The sequence below is a fragment of the Furipterus horrens genome, unplaced genomic scaffold (assembly GCF_987537825.1).
Source record: "Furipterus horrens unplaced genomic scaffold, mFurHor1.1.pri manual_scaffold_3, whole genome shotgun sequence".
In the NCBI taxonomy this organism is placed as follows: domain Eukaryota; kingdom Metazoa; phylum Chordata; class Mammalia; order Chiroptera; family Furipteridae; genus Furipterus; species Furipterus horrens.
The window spans coordinates 24749245-24771778 of NW_028327173.1; the positions used below are offsets into that span (position 1 = coordinate 24749245).

Sequence of the window (22534 nt, forward strand, 5' to 3'; positions counted from 1 at the left end):
CGGTGCCATGATAATTTGTTTTTGGAAAACAAATATGTCTTTCCACTGGTTTTAACCTTTCAATGGCTTCCCATTGCCCTTTATAGAGACAAGTACTAGGTACGCTATGTGTGGTGGTTAGGTACGAAAGCTGGAGCCAGAACTACCTTGTTCAGAATCCTACCTTTAGCCCTGGCCTGGTGGCTCCGTTGGTTGGAGCGGCGTCCCGTAGTCTTAAGAGGTTGGGGGCTCCATTCCTGGTCAGGGCACTAGACAAAAGTGTGTATAGGAGGCAACAGATCCACGTTTCTTTCTCCCGTTCCCTTCCTCTCTCTCTCTCAAATCAATAAACATATCCTTGGATGAGGATTAAAAAAAAAAAAACAGTTGGAGAAAAAAAACTTTTTAATCCTACCTCTCCCACAGATAAGCTATGCCATCTTGGCCAAGTAACCAAATTTTTCACTTGTCTCAACTTCCTCATCTGTAAAAGGGAGGTAATAATAGTACTGAGGTAATACAATTGCTGTGAGAAGTAAATCACTTCATGTCTGTCTGGACTCGACCAGTAATTACACTACCTAAATGTTAGCTTTTTTCATTAGGTCCAGTCTCCTTAACTTCGTTTTCACTTGGCCCCTGCTTACCTCTCCAGCCTCAAGCTCTCTCCATTTTTCAAGGTTCTGCAAATTTCACTACCAGACTTAGGCAGGATTTTCCTTCCTTCCTTCCTTCCTTCCTTCCTTCCTTCCGCCCTCCCTTGTTTCTTTCTTTTCCTTTCTTGGAAGTCTTTGGGCTTCTGCAGTCTGTGGAAATTCACCAGTTTTGGGTATTTCTCAGCTCTCTTTCTTCAGATACGCCTCTGCCCCATTTTTTCTCTCCTTCTGGAACTTAAATATAATAATCCTTTATTCTTTTTACCCACTGTCTTAAAAAAAAACATTTTAAAGTATATTTTATTGGTTATACTATTACAGTTGTTCCAATTTTTTCCCTATGCCCCCCTCCACTTGGCATCCCTCTTCCATCTAGCAATCCCCCCTCCTGGTTCATGTCCATGAGTCGTACATATAAGTTCTTTGGCTTCTCCATGTTCTTTACTATTCTTAACATCCCCCCTGTCTATTTTGTACCTACCAATTATGCTTCTTAATCCCTGTACCTTTTCCCCCATTCTCCTACTTCCCCCTCCCCACTGTTAACCCTCCATATGATCTCCATATCTATGATTCTGATCCTGTTCTAGTTGTTTGCTTAGTTTGTTTTTGTTTTTTAGGTTCAGCTGTTTGTTGATAGCTGTGAGTTTGCTGTCATTTTACATAGTTCATAGTTTTGATCTTTTTTTAAAATAAGTTCCTTTAACATTGCATATTGCCCTGGCTAGTGTGACTCAGTGGGTAGAGTGCCAGACTGTGAACCAGAGGGTCACTGTTTCAATTCCCAGTCAGGGCACATGTGTGGGTTGCAAGCCAGGTCCCAGGTTGGGAGTGTGCAAGAGGCAACCATGCATTGATGTTTCTCTCCCTTTCTTTCTCCCTCTTGCCCTCTAAAAATAAATGAACAAAATATTTAAATAAAAAAATTTCATATAATAAGGGCTTGGTGATGATGAGCTCCTTTAGCTTCACCTTGTCTGGAAAGCATTTCATCTGCCCTTCCATTCTAAATGATGGCTGTGCTGGATAGAGTAATCTTGGTTGTAGGCCCTTGCTTTTCCTAACTTTGAATACTTCTTGCCAGTTCCTTCTTGCTTGCAATGTCTTTTTGTTTTATTTCATCTTTATTGCATTTTTTCCCCCCATTATCATTTAGTCCCCTTATACCTCCCTCCCCCCTGTCATGGTCTTTTTTTCTTTTTCTTTCTTTTTTTTTTCCCCTCTGCTGCATTCTGGATAATTTCTTTTGTGTGTTGCTTTTGTAACCCAGGATCTTATTAATTCTAGGAGGGCTTTTTTTTTTCCCATTTCATCTTCAGATAGGGGGTTTTATTTTTTCCCTTCCAAACTGTATGCTTTCTATTTCCTTTTCTTGCCTTACTGTCCTGGCTAGGACTTTCAGTTGAATAAGAGTGATCAGAGCAGACAAACTTGACTTGTTCCCTTAGGAGGAAAGTATTGTTTTTCACTATCAAGTATGATGTTAGCTGTATGGTTTTTATAGATGCTTTTTATCAAGTTAAGGAAGTTCCCATCTATTTCTGGTTTGTTGACAGTTTTTATCTTGAACGGGTATTGAATTTTGTCAGATACTTTCCCTGCATTAATTGACAGGATTGTGATTTTTCTTCTCGAGTTTCTTGGTATAGTGGATCACATAGAATCATTTCCAAGTGTTGGACCAGCCTTGCATATCTGGAATAAACCCTACCTGGCCATGCGGTATATTTTATATATTGCTAGATTCCATTCGCTAATATTTTATTGAAAATGTTGTGGCTATATTCATGGGCTGTTGGTCTATAAGGGGTTTTTTTGTTTTTTGTTTTTGGTGCTTTCTCATCTAGCTTTGGTATCAATTCAATAATGGCCTCATAAAATGAATTGGGTGGTGTTCCTTTCTCTTCTAATTTCAAGAAAAGGTGGTTTAGAATGGTGCTAATTCTTGAAATATTTGATAGAATTCTTCAGTGAAACTATCATCATCTTGGCCTTGATAATTTCTTTCCAGAAGCTTTTTAAAAAACTTTTTCTAATCCTCACCCAAGGACATGACTGTTGGTGTTAGAGATGAAGGGAAAGAGAGGTGGCAGGGACAATGAGAGAGAGAGACTGACTGGTTGCCTCCCATATTTGCCCCAACTGGGGACCAAACCCACAACCCCCTGGTGCACACGATGATGCTCCAGTCAACCAAGCCACCTGGCTAGGACTCTTTTCAGAAGCTTTTTAATTACAAGTTCTATTTCTTTAATATTTATAGGACTATTCAGATGATTTATTTCATATTGAATTTGGTAGCTTAGTTTTTGAAGAATTGGTCCATTTCATCTAAGTTGTTAAATTTATGTGAATGCCTGGTTGGTGTGGCTCAGTGGATTGAGCACTGGACTGTGAACCTAAGGGTCGCTGGTTCGATTCCGAGTCAGGGCACATGCCTGGGTTGCGGGCCAGGCCCCCAGTTGGGGGCGTGCAGGAGGTGACCCATTGATGCTCCTCTCACACATCGCTGTTTCTCTTTCTCCCTTCCCATCTCTCTAGAAATAAATAAATAAAATCTTTAAAAAATAAATTTATGTGCATGGATAATTATCTTTGGCCTATTTTCCAGTTCATTAATTCTCCCTGAAGATTCTCTTAAAGCCATCCATTGATGGTTTTTTGTATAGTTGCTGTATTTTTCATTTTTAAAAGTTCTAGTTGGTCTTTTAAATAACTCCCATTTCACTTGTTGCCATTTATTTTTCTTTGTATTTTCAAGCTTGTCATTTTTTCTTAGAAAACAGTAATCATAAACATTTTATTTTTCTGTTTTTTAGAGGTATCAATATTGTTTTAAGATTATTTTATTACCATTGTCTCAATGTTTCCCCCTTTGCCCTCCTCCACCCATCCCACCCCCAACTCCCACAGTCAATTCCTGTTGATGACACATTTTATAGTTATCTTGTAATTCAAGTATCTGAAGCTCTTTGAGAATCAGTTTCTGTTATCTTTTATTTCTGTTGGTTTTCATCAACAGTGCCTTTTATTGTGTGCTTTAAAAAAATTGTGTATTTGTGGAGGGAATGTGGAAATAACTGGAGGGGAGTTAAAAAGTCCCTCCAAAGAGTAATTTCAGGCCCTGGCTGCTGTGGCTCAGTGAATTGAGCGTCGGCCTGCAAGCCAAGTGTCGCTGGTTCGATTCCCAGTCAGGGCACGTGACTAGGTTGCATGTCAGGTCCCCAGTTGGGAGCACGAGTGAGAGGCAACCACACAGTGATATTTCTCTCCCTCTCTTTCTCCTTTCGCCTCTCTCTAAAAATAAACAAACAAATAAATAACCTAAAAAAAAAAAAAAAAAAAAAGAGTAATTTCACCTATACCTATATTTCACCTATACCTGATGGCACTAATAGTACAGGGTCATTTTCAATGGAGTTCAAGGCCGGAGGTTTTCTGAACTCCCAGGTTACAAATACTTGGGAGGATTCGATTTCTGATCCACTCTTTTATTCTGAAAATTATAGCCCTTTGGCATGCTACGTGTGTGTGTGTGTGTGTGTGTGTGTGTGTGTGTGTGTGTGTGTGTGTGAAATATCTATTATACTACCCATTGTATGTAGGCTTTGGGTTTTGGCTTCCATCTCATGCAACCTAGGGTAAGGTCTGATTTGCTAGAATCAAATATGGTTTGCCTTTAGACCAAATGTGCTTTCTAGGCATCTGTGCTCCATTTCTCTCTGGATTCTTATTTATTGTCACTTTTGGACTGATACATTTTTTACTAATTTGTCAGTTTCTGAATGCTTTAAGATTTTTTATTTTTTGGCTTATATTTTATCCAGAAATTTCGACTGTTTTCAGAAAAATAACTTATCCATCATTCTCAGAATCCAGAAGTCTCACTCACCCTCTTCTCCCTATTGAACTTTAAGTGTTATCAAAGCCTAATTAATTTATTACCTCAGGTATTTAAAAATATTTTTTAGAAAGATATTTATTTTTAGACGAGGGGGGAAAGAAGGGAGAAAGAGAGGGACAGAAACATCAGTCGGCTGCCTCTCCCACGCGCACCATCTTGGGAATGAGCCTGCAACCCTGGCATGTGACCTGACCACTGGTGACCTTTCTCTTTGCGGGACAACACCCAAGCAACGAACCCACACCAGTCGGGGCTCACCTCAGGTATTTCTGAGTGCTAGTTTCCCTGCCTAGAAATATATATTCCTTTCTTTCCTCATCTCATTGGCCTCTTCTGAGTAACTGCTCATTCTTCCCCGACTACTGAGATTTTGTTGAATATGATTTCTCTGAGCTTCCACAGTCCCCAATGCTTCTAACACTGTCTGTAGCTCCTGATTTTACTGCTCTGAGAGAGCCAGACCCCATATATCTCATTTCTGTAAGAGGCAGTGTATCACAGTGGTTAAGAATGTGGAATCTACAACCAGAGTGACTGGGTTTGAGTCCCAGTCCTACCTACCACTGTGACCTTAACCTCTCTGTCCTGAGCTTGCCCATCTGCAAAGTGGAATGATGAAAGAAGCCTGGATTATGAGGAAGAAATGAATTAAAATATGTATTCATATACATGTAAAATGCTTACAACTGTGCTTCATACATAAAGTGCTCCTACATATTGGCCAGTTTTATTACTAAGGTCTTGGTTCATAGCACTTCTTAGGTACCCAATTATTGAATATTTGTCTGTTTTTGAGTGAACATTTCCAAGCAGCTCTGGCTATGACTTGGTGGGGTGGGGATTTGCCTGAGCCACTCTCTACCCCTGAGAATCCCACCTGCTGATTTCCTCGAACCCCTATGAAGAGGACAGTGTCTCTCTCTCGGATCGCTCCACTAAGCTCTGCTAGGGAGGTGGGAAGCAACCAGCGAAAAGACCACTGAACATGAAGTTCCTAGCTCTGCCACGAACTTGCTGTGGGCCTTCAGCTAACCCTTTTACAGGATTCTTTCTGCATCTTCCACTCCAGCCCTGCTGTCCCTGGACTGTTCAGTCTGAAACAATGCCCTCCTTACAACTGGTTCGAAATCCACTTAGTCTCTAACCAACACCTTAAATGCCACCTCTTGTCCACGGTGCAGCCTACTTCCATATCATTGCCCCCTCCTTCTGACAGCTGTAAACCAAATGCTAGCATAGTAAACTTCTGCAACCGTTGCTTTAGGGAATTAATTCACTTCCACCTGAGTACATGTGACCAAATCAAGTACCTTAAAATCGTTTCCCATTTGATAAGTACACTGGAAACTTCATCCAAGAGATGGAAGGAAGCTTCCAATTCCAAAGCTTTAATTTAGATCAAGTAGCCTTCTCAGCTGATATAAACTCACAGACCCAGGAACACTGTTGGCATGTTGCGTGTATCACTCTTAGGCTTTGATTAACGTCTATCATCTTGTTCTTCATATCCACAAATTTCCCCAAAGGGAAAAATATTTAAAAACATAACCATTTGGGCACCCTATCAAACATACTCAATAATACAAAAACAAACAAACAAAAGACACCTCAGTTATCTGCATTCTTTACTCTGCTTTCCCTTATCACGAAGATCCAATAAAAGTATCTGAAAGTTAAATCACCAGTTGCACTTAATGAGCTGTCCTTGGTCAACATGAGAATGAGGGAACGAGATGACTAGGAAAAGGCCTGATGAGGACGATCTAAATGATTCTGTCCCATACCCCTGCAGAAATGTAGACCACGGCAGTGGATTTGGGGAAGGATCCCAGAAGCAAAGGGCTGTTCTGGAGGTAACTTAATTTTGACAACCATTTATAGATAAGCCAACCAGGGTAGAGAAAATGTAGAGCATAAAAAGTCACAAAAAGCTTAGATGAACATTAGTTTCTAAGCAATGAATTAACTCAAGAGAGCTTTAGGATTATGCCAGCTTCAAATGAGAAAGTGTGCTGGTGATAGCTGGCTTTGGAGATGGGTAGTATCTTTTCTTTAACCCTCTTTCTTAAAAAAAAAAAAAAAAAGAGAGAGAGAGAGAGAGAGAGAGAAGGGGGGCGGGCGAGAGCCTTCCTAGATTTTTGGCATAAAGAATCTCTTAATCCAGCCCTGGCTGCTGTGGCTCAGTGGACTGAGCATCGGCCTGCAAGCCAAGTGTCACTGGTTCTATTGCCAGTCAGGGTATATGACTAGGTTGTACATCAGGTCCCCACTTGGGGGCGCAACTGAGAGGCAACCACACAGTGATGTTTCTCTCCCTCTCTTTCTCCTTTCCCCTCTCTCTAAAAATAAATAAATATAAAAACAAACAAACAAATAATCTCTTAATCCAGGAAGCAAAAGTTGACTCCACAGTTGGGACCTCTTATTGAAAAATGTAGGCCAAGTGGTCATTCATCACAGTGCCCACCAGGATGGTGTGTGGAGCCAACCCAAGGCCTCCAGGAAGCAGTAGGAATAGCCCAGACTGAACAAGGAAGCCCTGGAGTGAGATGCCAGATTAGTGCCTACTTCCTCGATCAACAGAAAAATCCATCATAGCAAACCCTATGCACATATGTAATCTGTGATCTATGGCACAGGTCAAAATTAGACCAACAGCCGTTATAGTAACCATGTACAACACAGTGGGGCGGATGGTCATTGCTCATATATGTTACAGCTTCATCTAACCTTCCATCTAACTGACCTTGCTAAGTGTTCACTCTTCAAAGAGGATCTTTTCATTTCTTTTGAATAAACATGAGTCAGCTGCTCCCCCGAGTACACATGGGTATGTGAAACCTCAGTGGGAAAACAATATAAAGAAGACAATATAGTAGTATCCTAAGTTTCAAACCAAGAGGAACAGTTAGCAGCAGCAATGACTGAATTGTACCACCTCTCCTTTCTCTCCCCCCCGTCTGAGGGTGAATTAGTAATTAGTGAGCATGGGGATAAACAGGTGTTAAGTCCCACTATGTATAACCTGCCCCAACTCTTCTTGGGGGGAAAACCACTTCACTGCTAATTCAGAAAACACTGCTGCTTCAATAGGACCAACACTCACTTGCCGAGATATGAGACTATATTTACAAATTTTATTATTTCGTATCCCAAAAATACATATAAATGAAAACCTGCTGTTCAAATGCAGGGAGGCCCTTTGCCTATAATGTAGTATTACGTTTACATCACAAAACATTCTCATATGAAAATCATATGCAGCTCTTTCACACGCAATCATATATATACAACACTATATATGTAAGCTGTTATGCATTTTCTACTTTTCGCAGATTCCTTTAGTGGAAAATTAGGAAATTGGGCAATCCCCATGCTTTCCAGCTTTGGGAAGGTAAATACAACCTCTCTAAATGTTTTTTTTTTTTTTAATGAAACGTAAACTACACAACTTTCTTTAGACATATACATACATTGTTAGAATAAAGCAAGAACCCTGTCACATAAATGACAGTGTTTCTCAAAAAAGGGAAAAAAGATATTTGAATAAAAATGCAAAGTTGAAGAACAGAGAAGATGATGACAATTGTTATGTACATGCTCCATGGAGAAATCAGAATTCTCTCACAGGGAACAGATCCACACCGTACTGCAGCCTCCGGGACACTAGGTCAGCACCCACTGGCAGTAGTCCTGGTCTTCCAGTCCAGCCATATGCTTAAGCAGGCTCCATACAGCATCTGTTTAAGTCTAACAGTTAACAATGAGGTCATGTGGTAAATTCCCACCCCCCCAAAAAGAAGTGCAAAATCAACTTCTGTGACTCAAGAGCTCAACCAGTTCAAAGCTTTGGTATATACTGGAGGCTGTTTTGGTGATATCCAAAGCTTAAGAAGATTCTGTTAAGGGATTTGCCCCAGAAACAAAAACAAAACAAACCCAGTTCACAAAGCCTATAAATAAAGTAACTATACAAAGAGAACAAGCCACAATTTCCCTTTAGCCAAGGGTTTATAGTTTCCTAGGCAGCAGTTCTGACAGCACCAACTAAAAGCCACAGTGCTTCTACAAAACATGACGTGTTGGTGAGACTGTTCTGAAAACATATGCCCACAGGCAAGTGGCTGATGTGCCACGGAAAAAAGTTCAACCAAACATAAGTCAGTTTTCTTACACTGTAACTAAGCTGGTCAGCAACCCGGGAAAGACTTAAGGCATTAAGAGGCATTACAAAAGAGCACCAGGGTGCTCCCGAGTCCATCACAAAGCCTTCGCAGAAAGGAAAGGTCTCTCAAGAGTTTGTTTCTTAGTTTGCTAGCTGTCAGATACTTCCTCCTCCTCCTCGCCATCCTCATCTTCTTTCTGGTCTACTTCAGAGGTATCGGAGGACTCATGAAGCAGAACATACTCTCTGCTGCTGAACCCAAATTTAAGTACATCTTTTTCCTTCAGTTCATAGTATCTCTGTGGCTCAATGCGCTTGTTGTTCAAGAATGTCCCATTGCCTGAGCAAAGGTCAATGATGTAGGGCCTTACCCTTCGGCCAACTGTCCCGTCAGCACGGGTATATTCCACAAGCCTAGAAGAGATAAGAGAGAGAAACCTAAGGGGGTTGGGGAAGCAGAAAAGGGTGTGTGGGGATAAACGGTGATGGAAGGAGACTTGACTTGTGGTGGTAAGTGTACAACATACAGATGATGTATTATGGAATTGGACACCTGAAACCTATATAATTTTATTAACCAATGTCACCCCAATAAATTCAATATAAAAGGGAAAAAAAAAGGAGAAAGAAACCTGTAGGCCAAATCCTGCCTCAGGTCATCTAGCTTTTTGCTAACATAGTCTAGATGAGGTAAATAACCTGGCTTCAACACAGTTCAAGTTCAAACTCTAAGAAATCAAGGAGAAGGTATGGCCTTGAATCTAGAAATTAGGAGCAAGTTAAATAATACTTATTAGAAAGGTGAGACCTGGTTGCTGCAGGACAGGAAATTCATGGTAGATCAAAAGCTTAAAATGCAGAATCCAAGGCCTCTTGCAATAGTTAAGGAAATAATTTTTGGGGGTGTTGTTTATAATCAATCTAATGCTTCTTTCACCTATACAGTAGTCCCTCTCTGTATCGCGGTTCACTTATTGCGGCTTCACTGTATCGTGGGATTTTTAAAAATATTATATTTAATTATTTATCACTTTTTTTTGCTATATCACGGGATTTTGTGGTACTGTATATGTATGTTGTTAAAGTTATGTAGGTTTAAGAGTACAGAATATGTTTAAGAACATAAGTGGTATTTTAAAAAGTCTGGAAAAGGTTAATAAGGGAGTGGGAAAGATTAATAAGGGACTGGGAATGGTTTCTAAAGCCTTAAAATATATATAAATACTAAAATAAATGTGAAGTTTCTACTTCATGGATTTTCACCTATCATGGGAGGGTCTAGAACGTAATACCCGCGGTAAGTGAGGGAATACTGCATTTCATCTTATTTTATCTCTATCCCAATGGAAATAATTTTTTTTTTTTTAATTTATTGATTTTGAGAGGAAGGGAGAAAGAGAGACATCAATCTGTTGCCCCACCGACTTATCCATTCATCGGTTGTTTCTTGTATGTGCTCTGACCAGAGATCGAACCTGCAACCTTGGCAAATTGAGACAATGCTGTAACTAACTGAGCTACCTGGCCAGGGGAGGGAAATAGAGCATATTTGGACTTCAGAGTTAAGGGAGCTAAATATGAACCAGAGTCCTACTATGGTGATCATCTATTAGGCAAGTCACTTGGCTTTGCTGAAAGCAAATGGGACTATGAAGACCAGTGCTATCCACTTCACAGGATTGTTGTGAGGATCAAACAATAACAAGTATACTATGCAAACTCAAGATACAGATCCAAGCAACACATAGGCCAAGCATTCTCGATTATATTTCCATTTAACCTTCATAATAGCCCTGTGAGGTAGGTAGAAACCCAGGCCCAGAGTGGCTTGTCCCAGGTCATACACCTGGTAAATAGCAATGGCAGGATTCTGAACACCAAGTTCAATGCTCTTATACAAATATAAGTGATTATTCAAAGGGCAGTTAGATCAATACTTGTTAAAACTAATATCAGATATAAGGGGTATGGATTCTTCTGCATATACATGCACATAAAACTTAGTAATCCTGACCTGCCTGATAAGGCTCAGTTGGTTGGAGCCTCGTCCGTAACTGAAAGGTTGCAGATTCCCAGTCAGGGCACATACCTAGGTTACAGGTTTGATCCCCAGTCCGGGTACCTACAGCAGGCAATAAATCAATGCTTCTTTCTCACATCAATGTTTCTCTCTCTCTAAAAGCAATGGAAAAAATGCCCTTGGGTGAAGATTAAAAACAGAAAACAAAAAAACTTAGTAATCCTAACTTCTGCTTACACTCGAGTTCCTTTCTGCAAATGTACTTACCGATACTGAAAGACTGCGTGCTGCTTTGAACAAGAGGGATGATCAATTGGAATGTCTGCGATACGACGGTGTCGCCCCAGGAGGTAAGCACTTTGTCGATGGATGTACATGACTGGAAGCACCTCATCATTTTTAAAGGGGTATAGACGCCATCGTTTTTTAGGGATACGTGCTTCAGGGGGCTCAGTATATTTAATGACTACACCCCGGTACGTGTTGGTGTCCTCAAGAAGTGCCCCAGAAAGTTCAAAGCTTGGCTTTTCCTTAACAGGCACCTCTTTGTCTTTGTTTTTGCCACCAGGAGGAGGAACCAACTCCTGAGACTCTTGACCACTGGTACTATCTTCATTCCTTTGACGATGCTCCCGCCGTCGGGCATTATAAAACTCCCGCTCTGCTTCCTGAGCCTGCAGGTTCTGAAGGTCATGATCCCGTCCCTGAGCCTGACCACCCCCAGGTCTCTCGTTAGAGGTTCTCCTCTGGTGGGAGTGGCCCCTGTGCCTGTCTCGGTCACTGTTCCTAGCTCGCCTGTGTTCCTGTCCTGATGCTTCACGATGCTGCCGATCTTCCCGCTCTCTTCGGTGCGGATGATCCTCACGTTCCTGAAATTAGAACAGATTCAGTAAATTCAAGGCAGTCCACAATCTATGAATAAGCTGCATTCAAACAGTTCTCTGTGATTTGGACTTTGGTATTCAAGAGCAAAAGGTCCCACAGAAATGAGGTTATCAGTGGTGGCTATGTTTTTGGGCAAGGTCACGCTGACTGTGTATCCCATGCTATTGCTGAACTACAGCTCTAAGAGGGCAAGCCCATGCTCAGAGCCCTAAAACAAGAGTACCTACAGGCACACTTACAAGGGATCATATACAGAAAAGAGAACAAAGAGAGGTAACTAGTCACATACAGAATATGTAAAGAAAAAAGCTTTCACTTGTGCCAAAAATGAAAATGTAATAGTAATTTTAAAATATCTCATTCCAAGAGTAACAAAATTATTCAATACCAAAAGTACATTTAAGAAATATATATGATCTGAAGTGACAGAATTATAGAAATGGAGAACAGATTGAACAGATCAGAGGTTGCCAGGGTTGAGAGTAAAAATGGGAGGGAAGTGGGTGTGCCTATAAAAGGACAACATGAGGGATCCTTGTGGCGATGGAAATGTTCTGTATCTTGACTGTATAGATGTCACCATTGGGGGAAACAGAGTAAAGCGTACACACCTGTATTATTTTTACATTTACATGTGAATCAAAAGTTATCTAAAAATAAAGTTTCATTGATTAAAACAAGCAGAAAAAATGCCCACCCAGTTGTGAGAAGCCTTGGTAAGTACGCGTGAGTATATACATAACACTTCAGCTATCATGGTAATAGGCTCTAGAGATCTGGACCCAGCATCTAGACATCTTAATCCACTCACCTGCTTCACTTTGACTGTTGAATGGTGAGGACTTCGGCTTCTATTGTTCCGAGGAGACTTGCTTTTTCTCCCTGAGGACTTTTTCTTTTTGGCTGGGGACCTGTTAAGAGAATGGTACAAACAGGATTTTCCTTCCATTTCCCTCCTCGCACGTAATTACCGTCACATTACAGGCATACCTACCACACAAACACCACACCTGTGAAGTTCTCTGCTTTTCACACTATAGGAGTCAGGAGCATCATCTTCCAGCCTCCTGTCTGCCCTGCGTTCCAGACCTACAGACATAACTGCCAACCAAACCTCCCCTTACTTATATAACATAACTCTTTATTCTCAACCCTTCAAAACCTTTCTTCTCTCAGCCTTTGCCATATCAGCAAGTGGCACCACCATCCACCCCGTTCCTCAAGCCAGAACCCCAGAAGTCACCCTCTATTCCCCACCAACAGCGCTCCACACCCCTCCTTCACCATCACCTTAAACGCATCAGCAAGTCCTCTCTCCGTCTCCTCCTCCTCCCTCCCGGTTCCAACCACTCTCCTTGATCACTACACTGGCCTTTTTTTCTATTTCTAAAACAATCACTATTAATTCCACTACAGGTTCTTTGCACGAGTTGTTTCCAATGCCTGGATCCTTAGGAGGCTGGATTAGTCTTATCCTTCAGGTCTCAGCTCAAATGGCAATTTTTCAGAGAAAGAGATCTCCCACTTCCCTCCAATCTCTATCACATTACTGTTTTAACATACCCCTAGTGCTTGTTACTAACTGAAACTATTTTCTTCATTTGCTAGTTATTTTGTCTCAGGACTAGAGGACATCAATTTGAGAAGTTAACAGGTACTCGGTAAAACTATGCTGAATGAATAAATGAACGCGTCTAGCAAGGGACCTTTTTTTTTTTTTTCTAGAAGTTCTGTCAGGTAGACCACCTAGGCCCTCCAGGTGGAAACCTTTTGCGGCAGTTCATTGGAAAGACAACGCCCGCACTCCATTTGCAGGCAGATGGGGAAAACTTTTCATTTCCACTTAAAATGACCAGTGCTATCCGCTGGGCCTTTCTCACTGAGGTGCTGGGCAGAGATGAAGGGGTGGGATCCTGTCCATTAGACCATTAACGGCCATATAACATCAGTGACAGGTAAACAATGGCACCAGCACCACCGGGTTACTTCCTGCCGGTTTAGGACCTAGTCCAAGCCGCTATGCTCAGCTCTCAAGGTGTGTTTCTCAATGAGCCCACCCTGGCTGCTTCGCCCTTACCGGCTGTGTCCTCGGGCTCGGGTCCCGCGGTGACCAGGACGGCCTGGCTCGCCGGTTGGTGGGGACGCGCTACCGCGGGGGCAGTCCGGACGGCGGTGAACCGGAGGTGCGGCCTCCGGGCTGAGCCGCTCTTGTTTAACCACCACCGCCGCCGTGGCCACTATGTCCTCGTCCCGGTGCTTTCGCCGGCCTCCCCGCGCCCGCTCGCTTTTCACCTCCTTCATGCTGATATATCCACGGAGCAAATGAAAAACACTGCCGCTACGCTCCTCTCGTAGAAAGGAAATGACGTGTTAGACCCCTGGACTTCCGCTTCTGGGACGCTCGCTCTCCCAGAAACCCTCGCGGTGCAGAGGCTAAACACGTGACAATGACTCTATTGTGGGAGGGGTCGTAGTGGCGCAACTGGGGAGGCGGGAGTTTTAAGTTTCAAAAGTTCACTCTGGAAAACAGCGCCGCTCAAGGTTGCTGCGCGTCATTAGTAATTCCTAAACACCGAGACAACCTAAATGCCCAGCAGTAGGGACTTGTTTAGGCAATTGATGAGTGTTATATCGCCGTTTGCAGTGCTATCTAAAAACTATACGACAAACAACAACAAAAAACGAAAGAAGCAGGATACAAAATTGCGCGCAAACTGCTTACATTTACGTTTGGAAATACGAAGGAAAGAAGGAAATGCAATCCAATCACAGCTAGTATGTTGTGGGCAAATCCTTAGTATTTCCCCATATTTAAAAAAATTTTATTTATTGATTTCTTTCTTTTTTTTTTTAAAGGGAGAAACATCGATTTGTTGTTCCACTTATTTATACATTCATTGGTTGATTTTTGTGTATGCCCTGACCCGATGGAATCCCCCACCCTGGCCTATGGGGACGACGCTCTAACCAACTGAGCATCTGGCCAGGGTTCCTCTGTACATATTCTTGAACTTCCTGTTATCTTGTCATTTATCCAGTTAATTAAAAACAAATGCTTTTTAAAACCGATGCCTTCCTCTATGACTCCTACTTCGCAGATGACAAAATTGGGGGTCAGAGAAGGTGATCTGCCATCTCATTAAAATTGCGAGCTAGGAGCGTCTCAGGGGCTCGAACCCGTTTTCACTGCTACCAGTCGAAGAGGAGCGACCCGGTGAGCAGGAAGCCTGACAAGCTAAAGCGCTGAAGAGTTCTTCGGGAAGACTGCGCAAAAATAAACTTCCTCTCTGCTGGCTCCGCCCAGGCCACGTAGTTAAGAGGCTTCCATGGTAACGGTAAACAGGGTCCTGCCTACAGGGGCTGAGGCTGGGCTCCTCGCCGTCACTATGATTCCCCCTTCGGACTCTCTGCTCAAGTATGATAACCCGGTGCTGGTGAGCCGGAACACAGAGAAACGGAGCCCCAAAGTAAGGACGGGTCCCAGGGGACGGAGGATCCCGGAAGCTCCAATGGGGAAAGACAAATGTCCGCGTTGAGGATGCGGAGTCCTGAGGGATGGAGGCTGAAGCAATTTGGGAGTAAAGGAAATTGGGATGGAGAAAGGAAGGTGGGAGAGCGGTACAAGAAGCCCAGGTGTTGGGCGACTCCAAACGGCAGATTTAGGATAGGGAAGGAAGTCCCAGGGAGACGAACGTGGCTCACTATTTTTCATGGTAGCTACATCCAAGAATAGATTTGGTACTGAAAATAGAGGCCAGAGCACCCGGGCCAGAAACTTCTGTTCAAGGAGACACAAGCATTGGATTGAGGTGGGACCAGATACTCTTCATGGCCTCCTTTAGCTCTGAGACATAACTTCTGCTGAGAAGACAGATGGGGAAAGTGAGCTGGGAATAAGGGAAAGGTGTGTGGAAGACCCGGAGCAAGCGCCAGGATGTGTGGAGCTTAGTGTCTGGTCACCTCCTGCCCTAATTTGTCCCTTCTTCCCAGGCTCGGCCACTGAAAGTCAGCGCCCAGCAACCTGGACCCTCAGGTCTAGTCCCACAGCCACCAAAGACCAAGCTCCCCTCAACTTCTTCTGTCCCAGACCCTACAAAGCAGGCAGAAGAAATCTTGAATGCCATCCTACCCCCAAGGTAAAAAAAAAAAGAAGCAGGTGTAGTGGCTACAAGAAGGCCCAGGCTTTTGCATCCCAGAACTTGGGAACGTAGAAAAAGGCATCCTGTCTCTGTTCTGGCTGGGATTTCCTCCCAGCATCTCAGTGTTTCTAGAACTGACAGATGGCTGGATCCTGGGTAAGTGGATCTACCTTGTTCTCTGTCTACCCTTATTTCCAGAGTGCTTTCACTGGCTTATGGCTTTACATACCATCTATATGCTGATGGCTCCCAAGTGTATATTTCCAGCCCTGTTGTTTCCCCTAAACTCCAGACCCATATATATTCTACTACTTCCTCATTACCTTCATGAAGATGCTTACAAGCATCTCAAACTCAGCGTGTCCAAACTAACTCAATTTCTTCCTTCCCCAACCTGCTCATCCCCAGTCTTCTCTTTCTACCAGGGACTCAAGCCACCTTTCATCCCTCTTGGTATTTCACATCACAAGTTCTAGCCTTTATCAATTTCTTTTGGCCCCGCCTTCAAATGACATCCCACATCTGACCACTTTTCACCACCTCTGCTTCCGCCATCTTGCTTCTAGTCGCTGTCACCTGTACTACTTCAGTGGCCTCCCATTTGAAAATCTGGCTTCCACTCTTTGTCACGACAATCTATTCTCCCCACAGCCCCCAAACCATAAGTCAGATCATGCCAGGCTTCTGCCAGAAACTAATGGCTTCCCATCTTACTCAGACTAAAATCCCAAGTCCTTACACAGTGATCTGGAAGACCTGGCATGATCTGGCCCCAATATACCCATGATCTTATCTCCCGTTGTTCTCTTTTTTGTTCACTGTGCTAATGCTGCAGGGGGCATCTGCGTGCTGTTTCTGAAACACTTCACTCTTTTCACCTCAGGGCCTTGACAACTGCTGTTCTTACTGCCAAGGACACACTTCCTCTGATATCTGCCTGGTTCCCTTCCTTTCTTCACTCAGGTCTTGCTCCAATGCCATTTCCTCAAGGGGGCCTTCATTGAGAGTCCTTGTAAAAAAGCATCTCCTCCCTTCACGATCCCCTTACCTTGCTTTCTTCTGCAGCCACCCTTACCACTGCCTGACATACCTTTTTGATGAGAGATGGATGTCAAAAAAAGGGAGCAGGGTGATTTTTCTGTTCACTACCTCCCACCAATGCATGAAAGTCCTCTCCCCCGATCGTGAATCTGCCCTTAGGCTCCCTCCTTGTGATTTCAGAACGTGGCCATGCCTCTGACACAAGGTTTGCTATGAGGGGCTACACACCTTCAAGAGCTTCCCCACCCCCCAACACATACATGTGCCTCTTTCTGATGGGCACAAGGTTTCTGGTGCCCTGTGTTTCCCAGCCCACGAGTCAGTGGGCAGTTCCCATTGGGCCTTCTGTTCAGATCAAACAGGATAAATTTGTCCTCAACACATTAGGAGGGTACAATCTGGAACATGGGTGATGATTTCACAGAGGGCCGTAGGAGAATAGAGATTGCTCAGCCCCGAGGTAGGTGCCCTATGGAGGCAGCTTAGTGGGTGTGGCTTTGGAGGGAGGATAGAGGATGCTGGTGGGGTGGTGACTGAGCTGCCCCTCACTCCTGCTCAGGTAGACAGCTCGAAGGGTTCATGTCCTGAGGACCCTCTCTGGTAATGGGTTGTGCTTAGCCTGGCTGTGTCTGTGCCACAGGGAGTGGGTGGAAGACACACAGCTATGGATCCAGCAGGTGTCCAGCACCCCTAGCACCAGGATGGATGTGGTGCATCTCCAGGAGCAGCTGGACCTGAAGCTGCAGCAGCGGCAGGCCAGGGAGACGGGCATCTGCCCTGTCCGCAGGGAGCTCTACTCGCAGTGTTTTGGTGCGTCGCCTGAGGGGCGGGAGGAGGGTACACTACGCTCTACTGCCTCTTTCTCTTCCCCTTCAGCACAGCCCCAAGCTCTGAGTATCCCTGAGCCGAAGCACACCCCATCTGAAATCATGTCTCCCCTCACCTGTCTTATCCAGAATCTGCTAAATGCACCCTCTTCCTCCTCCCAGCCCTGCCTCTCCTATCGGTCCCCCTACTTGCAGGTCAACCTGACAACCTGGTTCCTCACCTCTGAGATCTTGGTTTTTGCAAAGATTCCCATAATAAGCATGTGTCAGTTTTTTAATCAGAAAAATGTATCTCCCATATTTATATCCACCCATCAACATTCAGCCCTTGGTCCAGAAAACATTTCAGGACAATTGACTTCTATCTGACACAGAAATTTAAGCCCTCCCTCCTCCAGTGCTGGTGTGAACTCTGCCATGCAAATTGCCTCCAAACCCTGGGGCAGCTTCGATCTGAGTGTGATTATGGTTTGCCTTCCAGGTCAGCATTTATGGAGGAGATAGGTGGGCAAGCTCTAGACTGTGCTGTTGGCAGCCCCAACCCAGTCTAGCCAAGGAGGCACATAGGATTTGTCAGCTGCTTTAAAGCAGCCACCACTTTCATATTGAAAAGTCAGATTTCTCTGAATGGTATCCAGTTCTTGGTTGAGGATGGAAGAGAGGGGCCTCATGCTGCAAACAAACCTGGGTTCCCGTCTCCCTCTGTCCTGGGCTCGCTGTCTACCTATACTCCCATGTGCCACGTTTGCAAGGCCCCTGGGACCGCTGAAGGCCCCTCCCTGAGATCTGTCTCCAAGTGAGGAGGGCACACCCCAGCACCCTTCCCAGTGGGAAGGGTGGCTTGCAGTAGGCATGGTGCCTTTTCCCTCCCGCCTGCCTTTTCTGACCTCCCTGTGTGTGCGCATGGGAAGATGAGCTGATCCGTGAAGTGACCATCAACTGTGCGGAGAGGGGGCTGCTGCTGCTGCGAGTCCGGGACGAGATCCGCATGACCATCGCTGCCTACCAGACCCTGTATGAGAGCAGCGTGGCGTTTGGCATGAGGAAGGCACTTCAGGCTGAACAGGGGAAGTCAGACATGGAGAGGAAAGTGAGTGGGCTTTACACGAGCCTTTGACCCTTTGTGACTCTCCTGTCTCGGGACCACGTGGTTGTCATTCTGGCACTAAGTTCTGGCCTCCCAGGGTGCTCTCCATCACCTCAGTGAGGACTCTTGGGTCAGAGTGTAAGGGCCAGCCTGGTCATGGCAGGGTTGTCTCCTCTTGGACGTGCATGCCAGGCACTGACCTCCCACTGGGTGGCAGTACAGATCCTGGCAACGTCTTGGGTTGGACAGTTGTGTTCCAGGTCCCCTCTACCTGAGCTCTCAAGCCACCCCATCCACTTGGTAACAACCCAGGATAACTGGGATTTCTGCCCTTAGATTGCAGAATTAGAAGCAGAAAAGAAAGACTTGGAGAGGCAAGTGAATGAGCAGAAGGCAAAATGTGAGGCCACAGAGAAGCGGGAGAGTGAGAGGAGGCAGGTGGAGGAGAAGAAGCACAATGAGGAGATTCAGTTCCTAAAGCGCACGAACCAGCAGCTGAAGGTAATCGCCACGCAAGCCCAGGTGGGGGTGCGGGCCCACCCGCCTGCCCAGCCACGCAGGCCAAGCACTCAGTTCCTTTTCCTACGGATGACTTTAAATATTTGTCCACATGTGCTGCCCAAGACTAAAGGAAGCTGAGTTTTGGGGTGGGTGGGAGAAGAGGGTTAATTACCCAGACTCTCCATCCATCTGGTCCTGGAGGGGGCTCTAGTCTCATCTCTGGATCCCCATGATGCCTCAGCCTGGCTCTCCAATGAAGTATTTTTCCCTTTGGAAAAAAGTTGCCTATCCTCAGGAGAGGGGACTATGACAAAAACTGGAACTTCTTTTCCCGTGGCGGCTGGTAACCTGGAACCTTTCGAGAGCGGCTGGAGCTCTTCAGCATGGGAGTGCTTTCCCCGCTGCAGTCGGCCCCTAAAAGGCACTGCATTTGGGGTGAGCAGGGAAGGCCCTTTGAGAGAGAATCATTTAAGATCAGGCACCTTCCTCAGGTGTGTGCTCAGAACTGGGCTGTAGGTGTTTTTCCTGAAAGCCCTCTTGCGGGTATATGCTTTGATCTGGCTGAGTTTAAGAAAAGGGAAGGGGAGCAAGGGGGAGCAAGGGGGAGAAAATTGGAACTGTTGTAACAATATAATCAATAAAAAACATTAAAAAAAAAAAAAAAGAAAAGGGAAGGAAGCGGGGCTGGTGAAGAAAAGGGCTGGGCTTCTGAAACTCCAGGCTATCTGGCCCAGAGGTTCTCAAAGGTTGGGTTCCAGACCAGCATCATCCTCATCACCTGGCAACTGTTAGGAATACAGATGATTGGCCCCACCCCGGATCCACTGAATCAGAAAATTCAGGGTTAGGGTCCAACAATCTGTTCTAACAAGGTCCCCAGGTGATTCTGATACTTACTGAAGTTTGAGAACCACTGTTATAGATACATGGCCTATTGATGTTTGTGGCTGTCTCCCATGGCCCTGGCCGGAAGGGGCCTCTTAATTTCTCTCCATCTCCTCCCTAGTCTCATAGAAAGCTTACATCCTTACAAGTGGCAGGCTTGTGGGCACTACAAACCAAGGAAGACTGGCACTGGAGGTAAAGAAAGGCCTAACGGCTAGTGCAGGATGACAGATTTTCTTGTTGCTGAGTTTAACAAAAACAAAGCTAGAAACATCACTGCCAGATGTGCATCTGTTTACTTAGCAGCCTCTGCAGCTGCCACCCCTATCTGCCATAGTCCTTTATCATAAGCCCAATCCCTTCTGTAGTAGTGTTGGCAGCAAGAGCAAAGCAGAATACCTTGGCATCTTTCTAACATTTACAAGCAACCTTGTAATCCCCAGAGTGAAGGACTCTTTAGAAGTGAGTTATTTTTATTGGCTCAAAACCACACTGCAAATAAAGCAGTGTTTGCAGCCCCTGGGATAGACCTACTTAAAGATCTGTCCACACACCATGATAGTAAATTATGTATATTACTGGCTGCCAGAGGAGCAAAGTAAACAACTCCCAAGTGTCTTTGGCTTTACATGCAAGACGGACAGCTCCTTACTCACTGGTAGCAATTTTCTCTAATTGGGTGTCAAGTTGTCTCAGTGGCTGAAAATTTGTTGTTGCCCAAATTCTAGTCCCAGCACAGAGCTCCCAGGATCCCAAAGTTTAACTTAGCAGACAAATTTAGGTCTGAAATCTGAGCCATGAGAAACCACTATTTCAACAACTTTTATTCAATTTCCTTTCCAGTGCTTTATATTACCCACTGAGCAGTTATTGTATGGAAACCAGGACAGCTCTGGTTTCTCCTAATGTAGCAAGACCGTATGCCAACCCAGAAACCAGCTAATGTAGAAAATATGGATGTGGGAATGAAGGGCAAAAATAGCTTGGAGTGGCAGCAAGGGATAATCCTTCCCAGAGACTTTTATCACCTCTCAGCTATTTGTGTTAGGCTGCACGTTTCAAATATTGATGGCGTTTGTTTTTATTTTTCAGGCCCAACTGGAAGGCATTATTGCACCAAAGAAGTGATAATTGCCATATGGGTCTCGCAAGCGCTACTACCCCAAGACCTTTGTAATAAAAAGCTTGTTTCCTGAAGGACATGCTGTACCCTCCCCTGATCACCATGTATTTGTCAGAAGTCACACCATTGCCCCAGTCACGGAATACCCGTCTGGCAGCCGGGTTCCTGGCTGGGCCATGGGAGGTGGTGTAGCCCGGATAGTCTCAGCGTAACGCCAGCCTTGGGATTTGCCAGTTCAAACAGTAAACCTCAGAATCCACTCCTTTCTGCTGTATCCCTCTCAGGGGGGGATACAGTGCTTTCTCACCACTCCATGTCAACACTCACTTCCGGCCGAATGAAGCTGCTCCTGTCCCCACATTCCTGGTCCACAATTCATCTTGTACCTTCATTTGGGCTCCTCTGGCCTCTGTCTTTCCCATATTTGATGTCTTTTCGTCAGGCTTGCTCCAATTCTTGTAACTCATTTTGGAGTATGGGGTTTGTACTGTATCATCTGACCCCCGCTTGCCAAGTGGACTGGACCCCTTCCTCCTTAGTTTCCGACAGCCTGGGTGAGAGGCAATGGTAGTAGTCAAACCCATGGCTTTTAAGAAAGCAAATGTTTCCTGGGAAGGGCTACAAGTGAGTGTCCAGTGGGAGCTGCTTGTACCTCAGCTCCTCTCCCAACACTGGTTTACTTTATCCTGTAGAAAATCAAGCCCTGGCCCTACACTCCTCTAATTAGCTCTGTTTAATAGCAGGAGAGGTGCCCAAACCTTACATGCGGTTCTAATAATTAATGACCAGGCTATGAGCTGCAGGCAAATGCATTTTACTATTCCTTAAGTTAAACTCAAAGTTTGGAGGCTCAGGGGCTTTGCTGACCTAGAACACTACATGAGCGACCAAGATCTTTAACTCAGGGCCGACCCAGGTGGGCTGGGGTGGCAAGCTGAGTGACCTCCATCGTTCAATTTCCTGTCACATACCTCCCGGCTGGGGCTTGGAGGCTCACTGAAGAACCGCAGTCCCACAGAGCTGTGTTCCACCAAGCCGCACACGCCCCATTCACTCAACTTGCAAATCGGCGGTCACAGCTCCTACCCTTGTCCAGGGTCCTGAGGAATTCTAAGACTCCCTATGACCTGCCTGTGCTGTCGCTCACGTGCAAGAATGCTGGTCATGGAGATGGACTAGTGCCACGACTCCTTGACAGTGGAGCATGCGTGTCCCCACTGGACCCACCTACCAGGTGCAGTGAGGGATGACGGAAACTGCTGTAGCTTTTGCTTCTAAAGCCTAGGCCATGTGCATGACATCCTTGAAATTTTGTTTTTACT

General features: G+C 44.8%; 2 protein-coding genes across 4 annotated transcripts; one reads left to right on the forward strand and one right to left on the reverse strand.

The window, feature by feature from the left end:
* Positions 1-7654: 7654 nt before the first annotated feature.
* On the reverse strand, positions 7655-13961 carry SNIP1 (Smad nuclear interacting protein 1). Of its 3 annotated transcripts, none has more exons than XM_090271563.1 (5): positions 13687-13961; positions 12421-12520; positions 10992-11593; positions 9076-9118; positions 7655-8289 (listed from the first exon to the last, which is right to left on the reverse strand). In XM_090271563.1, the coding sequence occupies exons 1-5, from the start codon at positions 13908-13910 to the stop codon at positions 8284-8286; spliced, it is 975 nt and encodes a 324-aa protein (XP_090127689.1). In that variant the 5' UTR covers positions 13911-13961; the 3' UTR covers positions 7655-8283. The 3 variants fall into 3 exon arrangements, with proteins under 3 accessions (XP_090127689.1, XP_090127688.1, XP_090127687.1); XM_090271562.1 differs by having other exon boundaries at positions 8869-9118; XM_090271561.1 differs by having other exon boundaries at positions 7655-9118.
* A 1002-nt stretch (positions 13962-14963) lies between these two features.
* Positions 14964-21610, forward strand: DNALI1 (dynein axonemal light intermediate chain 1). The gene is made up of 6 exons (XM_090269136.1): positions 14964-15076; positions 15600-15745; positions 17430-17599; positions 18528-18706; positions 19040-19204; positions 21182-21610. The coding sequence occupies exons 1-6, from the start codon at positions 14996-14998 to the stop codon at positions 21215-21217; spliced, it is 777 nt and encodes a 258-aa protein (XP_090125262.1). The 5' UTR covers positions 14964-14995; the 3' UTR covers positions 21218-21610.
* Positions 21611-22534: the final 924 nt, after the last annotated feature.

Excerpts from the sequence above, each read along its gene's own strand:
- SNIP1 (XM_090271561.1), bottom strand. The coding sequence starts at position 13,910 with ATGAAGGAGGTGAAAAGCGAGCGGGCGCGGGGAGGCCGGCGAAAGCAC. Across the intron at positions 12,521-13,686 it reads CGAGCCCGAGGACACAGCCG|GTCCCCAGCCAAAAAGAAAA; the intron begins GTAAGGGCGAAG and ends TTCTCTTAACAG. Across the intron at positions 9,119-10,991 it reads CACGCAGTCTTTCAGTATCG|GCTTGTGGAATATACCCGTG; the intron begins GTAAGTACATTT and ends TATCTCTTCTAG.
- DNALI1 (XM_090269136.1), top strand. The coding sequence starts at position 14,996 with ATGATTCCCCCTTCGGACTCTCTGCTCAAGTATGATAACCCGGTGCTG. Across the intron at positions 15,077-15,599 it reads CAGAGAAACGGAGCCCCAAA|GCTCGGCCACTGAAAGTCAG; the intron begins GTAAGGACGGGT and ends CCTTCTTCCCAG. Across the intron at positions 17,600-18,527 it reads GCTCTACTCGCAGTGTTTTG|ATGAGCTGATCCGTGAAGTG; the intron begins GTGCGTCGCCTG and ends GCGCATGGGAAG.